Below are 14,944 nucleotides of genomic sequence, written 5' to 3' on the forward strand. Positions count from 1 at the left end.
TAATGATTTAATTATAAGAATATACATGCTCAATCAACATAAATATCCATCATCCTCATAACATTTGCCATTTATTGTCAATGAGTATTTTAAAGGCAAGCCGTATCCATAAATCTTTTCACTTTTAACTATTTGCCAAAGACATCCAAACATGTTTATGACGCTCTGAAAACAGCCATGTTATTTTCTTCTGCCTGGCAGACTGCGGCTTGGGGATGGAGTACCCGCCCACGGCAAGAATCGCTGATGGCAAACCTGCTGACAAAGCCTCTTGGCCGTGGCAAAGCAGCCTGCAGGTGGAAGGCATCCACCTCTGCGGTGCTTCTCTCATTGGATCCCAGTGGCTCGTGACCTCCGCTCACTGCTTTGACAAGTAAGTTCTCAGGATATATACTTATCCCCAGTGAGTTCTCAGAATATACCTTCAAGGTCCCCAGTGAGTCCTGAGGATACACCCTCATTGTCCCCAGTGAGTCCTCAGGATATGCCCTCAGGATCTCCAGTGAGTCCTCAGGATACACCCTCATCCCCAGGGAGTCCTGAGGATAAGCCCTCAGGCTCCCAAGCCTCACTGCTTCTCACATTCACATCCAATCATTCTTTCCTCCTCTTCCCTCTTTCTATGAGCATCATAGCTCCTTGTTGACATGTGTAAAAAAGATCATCAGTTCCTGAACAACAGTGCAAAGAATAGACTGCTTTCAACTCTGGTTGAAAATATCTTTTGCAGTAATCTCAATTTTAATCAGAAACAAGCCGACACTGAAAAATCAAGTATGCATACCAGCTTTCCTAAAATACATTAAAGTTTTCTTTTAGTGCTATTAATTATATCCCAACCTATAAGTCAAATCTGATATTCTACTTGTTTTTATTCTCTGTATGATTGTTAAAGATTTAATGTATAGCACTGATGGAGGAAAGAGACGTAGATATGATGACCCTAGCAATAATAATAATAATAATAAAACGGGGAAATATTCTGAGTAAAATGTTCAATAGAAAAGAAACATTAGAAAAATATATAAAATATGGCTACAAATTTATTTTTTCCTTTGTCTTTGTGTCTTGGTTGTTTTTTTTTCTGTCTGTCTTCCTCTTTTGTACCTGTGAATAGAGTATGTAACTGTGCACAGTTATGGGTATATATGAATATCTGCAAAAATAGATAAGATAATTATATCTAGTATTTTTATTTTCTTCAAATAATATATTTGAATAATAAAATAGAAGTAATATGTTGCTTACTTTAAAAATGCATATTCATCCTTGAAAAGCAGAACTAAGCCTACTTTGAAATAGAATATTTCTTATCAGCTAGAAAACAAATTGTCAGTATGGGACAGCCTAGAAACAAGATGCTGTTAAAGGCCAATTCAAGTATGACCTTAAAAAGTTTGCCCGCACAGAATCCTGGCCAATTATAGACCAGAAATGAACTCACTGTGCTCCTTTTACTTTTTGATCAGTTACAAAAACCCCAAACTGTGGACAGTAAGTTTTGGAAGAACCCTTAGCAATCCACTGACAACACGAAAGGTGGAGTCCGTCATCGTTCATGAAAACTACGCAGCCCACAAACACGACGATGACATCGCCGTGGTCAAGCTGTCCAGCCCAGTGCTGTTTTCTGAAAATCTGCGCAGAGTCTGTCTCCCTGACACTAATTTTCAAGTCTTGCCGAAGAGTAAAGTGTTTGTCACCGGCTGGGGAGCACTGAAAGCGAACGGTGAGTATCTCAAGATAATCAAGGACGCCAACAATGCAAAGCCGTGTTGCTCTTGCTTGAAACTATCCAAATACAAATTTACAAAGTATAGATCAAGATAAACCCATGACAATCACGGATATTTTTTAAAAAGAAAATATGAAAACTTCATCTCTAAGTAGTATTCAGGCACTTACATTTGATATAGTGGTTTTATAAGATGTGGTACTTATATTTATTGTTTTATAGACTAGTTTTTTAAAATTTTTAATTAGATATTTTCTTTACATTTCATATGTTATCTCCTTTCCTCATTTCCCCTCCGAAAGCCCCCTATTCCATCACCCTCCCCCTGCTCACTAACTCACCCACTCCTGCTTCCCTGTTCTAGCATTCCCCTACACTAGGACATCGAGCCTTCACAGGACCAAGGGCCTCTCCTCTCATTGATGTCTGACAAGGCCATCCTCTGCTACATATGTGGCTGGAGCCATGGGTCCCTCCATGTGTACTCTTTCGTTGGTGGTTTAGTCCCTGGGAGCTCTGGGAGTACTGGTTAGTTCATATTGTTGTTCCTCCTACGGGGCTGCAAACCCCTTCAGCTCCTTGGGTCCTTTCTCTAGCTCCTACATTGGGGACCCTGTGCTCAGTTCAATGGTTGGTTAATGGTTGGTATTTGTCAGTCACTGGCAGGGCCTCTCAGGAGACAGCCATATCAGGCTCCTGTCAGCAATCACTTGTTGGCATCCAGTGAAGAGAACCGACTGTGGTTCCAAAGGACCCCAGTTCAAGTCCCAGTCACTGTTTGATGTCTTACAGTAGTATAGACTAGGTTTTATTTTCGTACACTTGGGGCATTCTTTTCAAATCTTATCAGACCATATTCTTTCACCTCACCATCTGCATGTAGAGTCATTGGGTCCGTCTGACTCATAGTTTGCAAGCACTAGTAATGATGAGTTTCTGGAGAAGTAAACCACTAAATGGAAACAGCCTCAGTCACAGAATCTGAACCGCTGATACCGCCTGACATTAAATAGTAAACTTCTGATCAGTGCATCCTTGAAGCTGCTGTTGATCTGGTGGCAGTATAAAGTTGGGACATGCAGCATTTCCATGCACTAAATGATACCCAATTTCAGCTCGTACAGAATTTTAGACATGGACCTGAGTCTTGGATTCCTATACTGCTGCTGCTGCTGCTGCCGCTATTAATGCTGCTGCTGTTGTGGTTTCTCTTTCTTTTTTCTTTTCTTTTCTTTTCTTTTCTTTTCTTTTCTTTCCTTTCCTTTTCTTTTCTCCCTTCATTCCTTCCTTCTCTTCTTTTTTCTCCTCCTTGTTGTTCTTGTTCTACGTGTTCTTCTGCTTTCTTCTTCTTCCTCTTTTTGTTCTTATTTTGTTGTTTTATTTGCCTCTGGTATATTTCTACATTGTGAACTAAGATGAGGATTGCCCGGATCTTCTTATTCTTTCTTTGAAAGATTTATTCCATCAGAGAATACTTTTGAGAGCTAAGTAAAATGGAAACTTCCTTTTCTCTGTAGCATTTCTTCCTTGAATAGTCAATATTATGAAATAGCCTTAGTGTACTTTCAAACACTTGAATCATGCTTTATAGCCGAAAATAAAGGGACCTAAAAACATTTACAATAATATCTAGCATTTTAAAAAAAAGACTAGATTTTTCTCTTTTTCAACATCTTCACTGTCCCCTGTCCACACTAAGATCAGATGTAAGCTCATGAGCATTTTAAATGTACAACCCTAACTGCTCCAGTGTACTTGAATAATACACATACTGCGACTTAAATGTGGGGCGAGGCACTATCTCAAATGGTTTTACTGTTTTAGCATTCATTTCCCCAAATCCCTGAGTTCTTAATTATGGTAATATTTCTTAAACTTTTATCTGCTGTCTGTGAAATTAGAACATTTAAACCCATAGCCCTGCCTCGTTACATATATTAATGCTAAAATAAAACTCCAACCTTTCAATTGTTTTGAACCTGTTTGTAAAAAGAAGTAGAATTTCATATGAATGACATTTTTAATAGAGGCTGTTAAAGGTACACATTTAAACACAGTGGTTTAAAATAGTATTTCATTCAAGTACATGACTTTATTGCATTACAATCAATGCAAACAAATCAATGTGGTTGGTCTAGAAAATGTGAAGGGGTGTGATCTTCCTATTTGTATTGATGTTGCATTGAAACCACACTGTTTTCATTGTAAATATCATCCTTTTCATGAAGCAAAAGGATCCCATACAATGAAATTTGATTCTTGGTAATGCTCTTCTTTCTAAATGATTTCCAATTTTGAAACATCTGTGTTCTCTGCAAAGTGAAGCAGGCTTCTGGGTAGATTCCAGGTGGTGAGAAATACCTCCTGTCTAAACTGGCATTATTTATGTGACTCGTTAGCTATGTGATGATGACAAAACTCTTAACCAGGTGAACATCAGTTTTCTCAACAAAAAATCCAGAATACTCATATCTATATCTTTGGTAGCTTTTTGCAGGAATCAAATAGATGATAATGTACCAAATATGATATCAACACATTATGTCACCCCAAAGTGGAACTCATCCTGAGCACCGCCACCCAGTCCCAAATTCTGCAACTTTAATGTCAATGTTTAAGCCCAGATCTCTTTGTCTCCTTGTGTTTAAGCCACTCATCTATTGATTGTTTCCTTCTTTAGGTCCCTTTCCCAACTCTCTGCAAGAGGTTGAAATAGAGATCATAAGTAATGATGTGTGTAATCAAGTTAATGTATATGGTGGGGCTATATCCTCAGGAATGATATGTGCTGGATTCTTGACAGGAAAACTAGATGCCTGTGAGGTAAGTATATTCCAACTCACAAAAATAACTCTCTCGATATGAAATCACTGATCACAGAGTAATGCCATTTAACACAACTCCATGAAATTAACTTGGGTGGGAAAGAGGAGCTGTGAGGAGGGATTGAAGAACAAGCCATATAATGCCTCATGAAACACCATATTGAACAGAGCTGTCCCAGCAAGGATTTTATCACAAACAGAACTCTTAGTGGAGACCAGAAATTCATAGTAAAAGACAAGTAGGAAGCCACAGAATAAAGGTTCAGTCATAACTGAAATTTGAATATCTCATTCATACTAATTTCAAGCCACAGTGAGACAAGATCTACTGATATTTGACCTTAAATAGCTTATTCCAATTATTATTTAGAAATCTATTTTATCTTGAAAAATAATAATCTGCACTCATTCTTATTACTGAAGTACTTCACAGATCATTTTTCAAATTAAACCAGTAACATTTTGTCCATTCTTATATTAATTTTAAGCATTAAGCATTTAAGCACAGTATCAGTTATAATATATAATTTTTTGAAGGACTGAAAATGACTTAGAAATTAAAGATGTGACCTATAGCATTTGTGAGTGGGCCTAAGAACAAAACAATTCCTTGAGAAATTAATATTGGCTCTGATAATTTGGCATATGTGTGACATTTGTCATATGCAAAGCTATCATCATTGATCTGACATTGGCTATCATGTGATGGTAATATTTATTCATTCACTTATTTATTTAACTTTTTGTGAACCAAAGTTTATTACAAACATTACCAAGGGAAACTAATTTAAAAAATTGAAATGATTTGACAATTTCATTAGGGCACAAGTTACTCCAACAAAAGAAGAAATTCAGGATTCAGCTAGACATTCTAGAATACAAGATACCCTTCCATTCTCTTCTTTCTCTGAGAAGGAGAAGCTAGGTGTGTATCCAACAGATAGAATCACAAGACTTAGAGAATAAGCATGATCTACACTGGAGCTGACCTCCATGTTGCATTGGCACACACTCCCTTACTGCCCTTGACCATTTGTACATTAGGAGTGTCAGGATCTTAGTTATAATGGAGGTCTGAGGGAAGGAGGAGAAGGAGGACTGTCTTCAGTAGATGGGGATGTTCACCAGATGCTGGAAGAGACTATGAAGAATAGGAAGAATTGTAGAAAGGAAAGACCTTTGGAGTGGCTTCAGAAGCCTCTGCATCTTCCAAACTACCATTTCTCTCATTCCAAGAAACTATAGTAAACTATCTCAGGGTAGGTTTTTGGAAAGAATAGAGTCATTAATCAGGCACAAATTTTTAAATCTTTTGTTGAATTCTTAGGCTAAAGATAACTGAGAAGCCCTCGTGATTTAGGTGCTTTAAATGTGTTTAGTGGCAATTTCACCTTAGCCTTTCAGTAAAAGGTGCTGCACATTCCAGAACACCCTTCTATTGATTCGTTAATGTGGAACAAGGTGAGAATCTAATTTAAAGCAAAACATCACTTCTAGTTAATGGAGTTTAACATATTAGTTCCAGGTATGAATTTAACCGACAGTCAGGAGACAGTGAGCTCTTATTTCTGATACCTTTTTGTTTATGGAACTGATGGCATGTTTTACTCTTTTTCTAGGGTGATTCAGGAGGGCCTCTGGTTATTTCAGATAATAGAAATAAGTGGTATCTTCTTGGAATTGTTAGTTGGGGAATAGACTGTGGAAAAGAAAACAAGCCTGGAATTTACACCAGAGTGACTCATTATCGGAACTGGATTAAATCTAAAACTAACATCTAATGCAACAACCACCCCCCTTATCCAACCTGGAGTGTGACACACGGCCTCTGGCAAGTCGTTTTCCACACTCATTGCCCTGTGCACCTTCATCCAGCTCAAGATGCAAATGAGTATGGTGACCTTCCTCTTAAATCAGAAGGGGACAGACATCCTTTCATATCATTGAAAGAGTTCCATTGTCTATGACCAAAAAAGATGCCATCTGCCTCACAAAGATCTGCCACTCTGCAAAGTGTCTGATTACCTCTATGCTCACCTCTGTTCTTCTACCTCATGTTTTTTCAACTTATACTAATCTGGAAGTCGAGTAAATACTAACTATCCAGCCACCCTCTACTTTTCTCAAGAGATGACTTCCTTCTCTGATGCCTCCATAGTTTTTGTCTTCATCAAAAATCCTCACTGGCAGTTTGTTGGTCCACTGACTGGACAGGCCACGCTAGTTAGTCTAAGTCTGTGATGACACAATGACAAGGGAAACACTAGATATGAGGCTAGGACTTAGGTGGCAATGAGCAGGTCCGTTCCTTTTCATCTTCAGATATGCATTTAATCTTCTCTGAAACTGTGTATTTATATTTATGCATATTTTATTTTCTTTAGACAATTTAGCTTATGTGTATTTTGAAGCAGTTCACCCACCATGTTTTTATAATAACATGAGACTAATAATAGATATTTCTTTGTATAAATACCTTTCAATATTTGGAAATTAAAAGTTCTTTTTCTTGTCCTTTTTATTAATGAAATATTAATGAGCAAAAACCTAAAAAGGTTACTTTCAGCTCCATCTCCAAGATGAGGGATGTTTCAACACTTGTAAAAATTTATTTTTCAATTTTATGTTATTTTATATTAATTCATTTTATTTAAACAGCTTTATTTTCAGTCAGGTTTAGAATAATTAAGCCGGGCAGTGGCGGTACACGCCTGTAATCCCAGCACTCTGGGAGGCAGAGACAGGCAGATTTCTGAGTTTGAGGCCAGCCTGGTCTACAGAGTGAGTTCCAGGACAGCCAGGGCTATACAGAGAAACCCTGTCTCAAAAAAACCAAATCCAACCCCCCCAAAAAGAATAATTAAGTAGCTATAGGATGAGGAGTCAGTGGAAATGAATTCTAAGAAAATATAAACATTGGACATGTGAAGCTAAACTACCAGTAGACAGTCATAAAATTCTTGAAACAAGATGTCAATAAAAATGTTGTTATGTAACATTTGAATTTACCATTAAACAGCAGGTATATTCTGAAATAGAATATTTATATAAGTCACTCAAACAATCTGGAAAGCATCTTTAGAATACCTTAGTTTGAATGATAAAATTGTTATTTTCATATGTATTTAGTTGCATATTTTATAGTATCTCATGTAAATACAGAATAGTATCAAACCAAACTCAGACTTATTCTATACATCCTAATCTTTATCCTCCTTTGATCATTGATGAGTTATCTGTTGTCTTAAGTTTTTATTTTGGTTTTGTATTAAGTAAAAGTCTTACACTGTACATATTGAAAAGCATTCATGATAATAAACCAAATTCATTCTCTCTGAGTTGTCACTGGAAGTGATTGCTCCATGTCCACGTTGTTGAACGTTGTCATAGATGATTCTCTGCTTGGGAAGGGAAGGAGACGCTCATGGGCATTGGTGGATACTTGGCAACATTACTTTTACACAGGAGTTGCTTGTAGGACCCAGCTCCCCCCCCCCACTCTTCAGCCAAGTTGTAACAATCAAAACTGATTCCAGATGTTGCGACAAGTTTCCTGAGGAGTAAGACCACCTTCAGCTGAGAACAATCAAGATGAGGTCCTTTGTGAAAAAGTCACTGCCAAAGTTCATGCACTCTGCTCCATCCTTGTCTCTGCACTTCTTGTAGGGAGGATAAATTTTAAGTCGAAGGTTATGTGGGTTGGAGGGCATCCTTATCCCTCTCCTAGGGGTCCTGCTTGGCAATAGGAGATGGCATTTCAGACTACATTCTCCCACTGCTAATAATCTCAGCTAGAGCCACCCTCATAGATACCCTGGACCCTCCCTCATACCAAGTCTCCAGCTAGTCCCAGAGATGCCCATCACCCTTCTCCAGTCTGCTTCACTCTCCCTGCCTCCTCCCTAGAACTGTTCCCTCTCCTCCTGCTCCCTTCCTCTTCCCATCCAGTTCCCTACCTCCGTTCACCTCTAATGACTATGTTATGTCCCCTTCTGAGTAATATTCAAGCATCCTCCCTTGGACTCCTTTTGTTATTTAGTTTCTTTGAGTCTGTGGACTGTAGCATGGCATCCTGTATTTTACTATCCATTTATGAGTACAATGGCCAACCAATGACTGGCTCAGCTTGAGGCATGGGCAAGAGCCAATCCCTGACACTATTAATAATATGCTATGGCTGTGTCTACATAACTGTCTTCTGAGAGACTCCACACAGCACTGACTGAAATAGTGCAGAATCCAACAGCCAAATATGAGATGGAGCCTGGGGAGTTGAGGCACCACAAGAAAAGTCAACTAACCTGGGTCCTTGGGGTCTCCCAGAGACTGAACCACCACCCAACAGGCTGGGCCTAGGCCCTCTGCACATATATAGCAGAAGTTCAACTTAGTCTTCATGTTGGTCTCCCAATAACTGAAGCAGGGACTGTCTCTGACTCTCTTGCCTGCCTCTGGACCCTGTTTCTCTAGCTGGACTGCCTTGTCTGGCTTCAGTGGGAGAGGATGTGCAGTGATTTGATGTGTCAGGGCAGGTTGGTACCTGGGGCAAGGTGGGGGGGCTCCTCCTTCTCAGAGGAGAAGGGGAGGGAAAGGGGGAGGGGAGAAGGAGGAAGGGGGAGGAAAAGGGGGAGGGAGAAGAGGGAAGGGAGAAGGGGAAGGGGAAAAGGTTATAAAAGTGGAGACTGGGAGGCAGGCTGTGATTGGGATATAAAATGAATAAATAAATTAATGAATGAAAAATTCATGCACTTAGGGTCTCCTCACTGACATTTGGAAATATTTTTATTATCTTACGTTTAATAATGCCAGTGCACTTAAATTCTAGTACTATCTATAACCACAGAATGTCTACATGATTCCAGTCAAATGCAGGTCTCTTAGAAACAGAACATGTTTGGAGGAAATTGGGCCAATATCCATTTGCAAACAATCTGCAGACAGACAGACAGACAGACAGAAGTCGTAGAGGTACTGATATATACCTGAGTTACTTTCGGGTTCCTAAGTCATGAGTAGCCACAGCAAGTGTGCTTTTTGGATCAAATACATACGGATCACTTAAATGACACGTACAGATTCAGCTGAGGCAGAACGGCTCAGCCTGTCCCCAGATGGCACTGCAGAGTAGAAAACTTACAAAGCATCATGAAGGCCTAGAGGATATTCTGTCCAATATGGCAGCCACTATCCAGATTTAAGTTACTTTTTAAAATTAAAATCTCATTTCCTTGTTTGGACTAATCATACAGTAAGAAAAAAAAAGCCACATGCAACCAAGAGCTATTATTCTGGCCACATAAATATAGACCATGTTTGTCATCACAGAAAAGTCTAATGGATTCAGCTAACATCTGCTATCCTAGGAAGCACCTATGTGATCACTTAGTCCTTCATCTAACAAACTCCTTGAACCTACACATGGAAGCTCCCATCAATAAAAATGTTAGAGCTGTGTTAAAGATTTTGCAGGTCTAATTAATTTATTATAAAGTCTGTGAGTTAGAAGAGTTGAAATGTTGCAGGTCCAAAGACCAATTTTCTGGGTTTATCTTTAGTCTCCTCAGGAGCCATTCATTGCCCAATTGTGTGTATGAACTAGCATCCTTGTGACTATAAGGTAAAATCTTTTCGAATGTGCTAATATTAGACCCCATGGATCCAAATGCTAAGAATGTCACCAAATATCATCTAAGGGCCACAGCAGAGTCTTCCATGTTTTGTTGTAACTAGCTACCTAATAGCCCCATCAAAATATTTTAAGTGCCTTAATTTGTACCTTTCTTTTGTTCTGTGACTATAAAAATTTAACAACCCTGCTACCACATTGGAACATAGCTTTCAGTAAAACTTGAGTTTATATTCCCAGATCGTAGTCACTCATATTTTGTTCAGAATACATGATATCTTGTTTGCTTTGAGTGAGAGCTGCCTGTTCGTGTCAGTGATCTCCATGAGTTGTATCAGGCATTCCAGGTGTTGTAAGGACAGCTGTGTTCAAAACCAGCCTCCTGTCTAAAGACCATGGAAAGAGTTGATGCTATCTTAGATAACTCATGTAAAGCAGTAGGTCTTTTGGGAGAATGTTTGTTGGCTGGAATGATCATGTTTAGATTCTTCTTCTGGTATCCATTTATAACAGAAGAAAAAGAACTTTTTTAAATTTCATTCGATATTTTTTATTTACATTTCAAATGAACATTTTGAGATGCAGCAGCCTTGCCCAGTATCACATGCAAGGCTGAAGTCAAAATCTTGGAAACGGAGGTTTGATCTGCCTTAGAAAGATATAAAAACATATTAGCAATTAATAGTACATTTAATATATTAATATACAACACATTAATATATAGTATAATGGTATATATAATTAATACATAATATATTATATAGCATGACACATAATACATAATATATAACACATAACACATAATATACAATGTATGATGGTATATTTAACATTTATGTATAATTATTATATATTAGTGTATGTATTGAATTGACAGACTATTTCTTAGCCCAGGAAGAGGTATTAATCAAACAAAGGAATAACAATTTATAGAGAGACATTATGGTGATAGAAATGCTACCTAAGCAAGCAGTCAACCCAAACAAGACAAGAACTGGATAAGACAATCTGTCAATATGATTTTATTATAGCTAAATCTAGGAGATGGGGAAATAATAGACTAATGAATGGTGCACACATAATCCAAATGTGCAGCAATAGTGCCATCTTCTGGCCCATGTCATTTTTACAAAATACATTCTAATAACTTCATGATAAAAACCCTTGTAAGCTTTTCCCTGTAGAAGATAATATTAAAAGAAAATATAACATACTTTCCCCCATTTTCTCTTATGAAATTTAAAGTTTTTATGTACTATTACATTATCCTATTATGCAACAAAATATTTGCTTATATATTGACTATTTATTTTTTAAATGAAATAATTTTATCATATACAGGACATCTCAGTCAAACCTAGAGGTCATGGCATTTATGTACACTGTCCAAATCTAAACTCTGGTCTTCTTGTCTTTGTGGCAAGCACTTTAACTGCTAAGCCATCTGTCCAGCCCTGGGACTGGTTCACTCTTGAGAGTTTATCCGACCTGGGACTGAGAAAGCTAGTTCATGCTAGACAGTCAGCAAATGGGAATGAGCTGCAATAGACTCTGTGAGCCTGCGAGGTCTCAACCCTGGACTTCATCCCAAAACTGTTCTGTAAAACTCACCTTGGCACAGGTAAGGAGCAGGCTTGGCTCTTCCACCGTGCCAGCCAGATGCAATAGCTAACTCCTCTCAGGAGACATGAAGTCATATTCCAAAATAAACACTTTGAACTTTCTCATGAGAATACTAGATGAGATAGCCCAGAGCCTCAGAAGTTCAAAAATGTAGAAGAAATAGGATATCAATATTTAAATAGATGAGGAAAGATGTCACCTTGCTCACCTTGATCAAGCGTGAGAATGAGGCTGACAGTGAGACAAAGAGAAAGCACCAAAGAGGAGCTATTAGTCCATGATCAGAATAGAAATGAGAAAGACTGATCTGTGATCGGTAACCGCACAGTTGCAACTAACAAATATATTAATGAACCGGGACTTAAAAAATGATGAGCTCTGTAGGAAGGACAAGATAAAATATGCAAATGAAGTTTAAAATGTTCAGAAATAAGAAAGACAAACACAGAAATGCGGCCCTTCTCAGAGCCTCTGAGGCTGGAGTTTGCACTGCTCCTTTCCCAGGGCTTGGACCCAAGGCCAGCTGATGTGCTCTGACGACACATCAAACTCCAGCAAGCTATTACACCAGCAGGCTGCTGCTTAGCTGCGATCTGAGGTCTGATTTAAAAAAAAAAAAAAAACAAAAACAAAAAAAAAAAAACTCTTAAACTTAGAACTTAACTGATTGTTAGCTTTCTATAAAAATAAATTTTAAATGGTGCATAATATTTGTTCAGTAGTTACCCTTGCTGCCATGCTCCTTGTATAAATTAGTCACCATTCCATTCTGTGATAAAATACCCTGACTGGAATGACTGGAGGAAGAAAGCTCTATTTTTAGTCTATGGTTCCAAGAATACAGAATTCCTGACCAGGAAATCATAGCAGGGAACCACATGTGGCAAGGTCAAGTCTCATCCTCACATTGAGAGGAGTTGGAGGAGGGGAAGGGAGAGCAGGAGTGGGGCTATAACATCTTTTTTTTTTTAAGATTTATTTATTTATTATATGTAAGTACACTGTAGCTGTCTTCAGACACTCCAGAAGAGGGCGTCAGATCTCATTACAGATGGTTGTGAGCCACCATGTGGTTCCTGGGATTTGAACTCAAGACCTTCAGAAGACCAGTCAATGCTCTTAACCACTGAGCTATCTCACCAGCCCTGGGGCTATAACATCTTTAGACCTATCCCCAGGGATCTAGTTCCTTCAAGGAGGCTGCATTTTCTACAGGCTCTGTAACCTGCCAGAATAGTGCCACCTCCCAGGGACAACTTGCTTGAAAACATGCATCTGGCAGTGGTAGTGGCATTTCTCATTCAAACCACAAAAAATGTTGTATTCCAAATCTTGAAAATTACTGCCCCTCTAGTTAGCAAGTTCTTGTTTATCCAGTTGTCTACTTCCTCAAACAAATAGTCCCTAAACCTTTATCAAGAGTAGAAATATTAATTGACTATTACAGTCCTTTCAATACCTACTCATTCCCTTTCATTGTCAGTCAAAGTACATGATAGCTAAGTTACTGGCCTAAGTTATTGTCAGTTAAGTAGAAGTATATCAAACTTGAGGGAAGGGGATTGTCAGAAGGATTAAAATGCCAGCTCTTGCTGAGGGACAGATATACTACTACAAATCGTGAGGATTCTGAGAGTCAACAGAGTAAACCAATGAGATCTATCATGCAGTTGTGCTGTCTTAGGTTTCAGGCTCACTAGTTTTCACTGCTCCTTTCCAGGGCTTGGACCCAAGGCCAGCTGATGTGCTCTGACTACACGTCAAATCCAGCAAGCTATTACATCAGCAGGCTGCTGCTTAGCTGCAATCTGAGATTTGATTTTAAAAAATGACAGGCAGGTCAATCAATGGAATAGAATTGAAGACCCAGAAACAAACCCACACACCTACCGGTCACTTGATCTTTGACACTTGATCTTTGCTGGTTCAACTGGCAGTTAACATGCAGAAGAACGCAAATTGATCCATTCTTATCTCCCTGTACAAAGCTCAAGTCCAAGTAGATCAAGGACCTCCACACAAAACCATACACACTGAAACTAATAGAAAAGAAACTGGGGAAGACCCTTGAGCACATGGGCACAGGGGAAAAGTTCCTGAACAGAACACCAATAGCTTATGCTCTAAGATCAAGAAGTGACAAATGGGACCTCATAAAATTACAAAATTTCTGTAAGGCAAAGGACACTGTCAAAAGGACAAAATGGCAACCAACAAATTGGGAAAAGAGCTTCACCAACCCTACATCAGATAGAGGGCTAATATCCAATATATACAAAGAACTCAAAAAGTTAGACCCCAGGGAAGCAAATAACCCTATTAAAAAATGGGGTACAGATTTAAACAAAGAATTTTCACCTGAAGAAATTCGGGTGGCGGAGAAGCACCTTAAGAAATACTCAACATCATTAGTCACTAAGGAAATGCAAATCAAAACAACCCTGAGATTTCACCTCACACCAGTCAGAATGGCTAAGGTTAAAAACTCAGGAGACATCAAGTGTTGGCAAGGATGTGGAGAAAGAGGAACACTCCTCCACTGCTGGTGGGATTGCAAGATAGTACAACCACTCTGGAAATCATAGCAGCCTTATTTATAATAGCCAGAAGCTGGAAAGAACCCAGATGTCCCTCAATGGAAGAATGGATATAGAAAATGTGGTATATTTACACAATGGAATACTACTCTGCAATTAAAAACAATGAATTCATGAAATTTTTAGAAAATGGTTGGATCTGGAAAATATCATCCTACGTGAGGTAACCCAATCACAAAAGAATACACATGAAATGCAATCTCTGATAAGTGGATATTAATTAGCCCAGAAGCTCTGAATACCCAAGACACAATTAGCATATCAAATGACTCCCGTGAAGAAGTAAGGAGAGGGCCCTGATCCTGGAAAGGCTTGATCTAGCATTGTAGGGGAGTACCAGGACAGAGAAAAAGGAGAAAGGTGATTGGAGAATAGGTGGAAAGAAGAAGGTTTATGGGACATATGGGGAGGGGGGAACCAGGAAAGGGGAAAGCATTTGGAATGTAAACAAAGAATTTAGAAAATAAAATTTAAAAAAACTCTTAAACTTAAAACTTAACTGATTGTTAGCTTTCTATAAAAACAAATTTTAGTTGAT

At 38.6% G+C, this 14,944-nt stretch overlaps 1 protein-coding gene across 1 annotated transcript in view; it reads left to right on the forward strand.

Moving 5' to 3' along the window:
* Positions 1 to 6,910, forward strand: part of LOC127696730 (transmembrane protease serine 11G) — a 41,445-nt gene extending 34,535 nt beyond the window's left edge. Inside the window, exons 8-11 of the mRNA XM_052199693.1 lie at positions 202 to 373; positions 1,470 to 1,729; positions 4,416 to 4,558; positions 6,180 to 6,910. Coding sequence (XP_052055653.1) covers positions 202 to 373; positions 1,470 to 1,729; positions 4,416 to 4,558; positions 6,180 to 6,341 — 737 coding nt within the window. The 3' untranslated portion in view covers positions 6,342 to 6,910. The remainder of the gene's footprint in view (positions 1 to 201; positions 374 to 1,469; positions 1,730 to 4,415; positions 4,559 to 6,179) is intronic.
* Positions 6,911 to 14,944: the final 8,034 nt, after the last annotated feature.

Source organism: Apodemus sylvaticus, chromosome 11 (genome assembly GCF_947179515.1).
Source record: "Apodemus sylvaticus chromosome 11, mApoSyl1.1, whole genome shotgun sequence".
In the NCBI taxonomy this organism is placed as follows: domain Eukaryota; kingdom Metazoa; phylum Chordata; class Mammalia; order Rodentia; family Muridae; genus Apodemus; species Apodemus sylvaticus.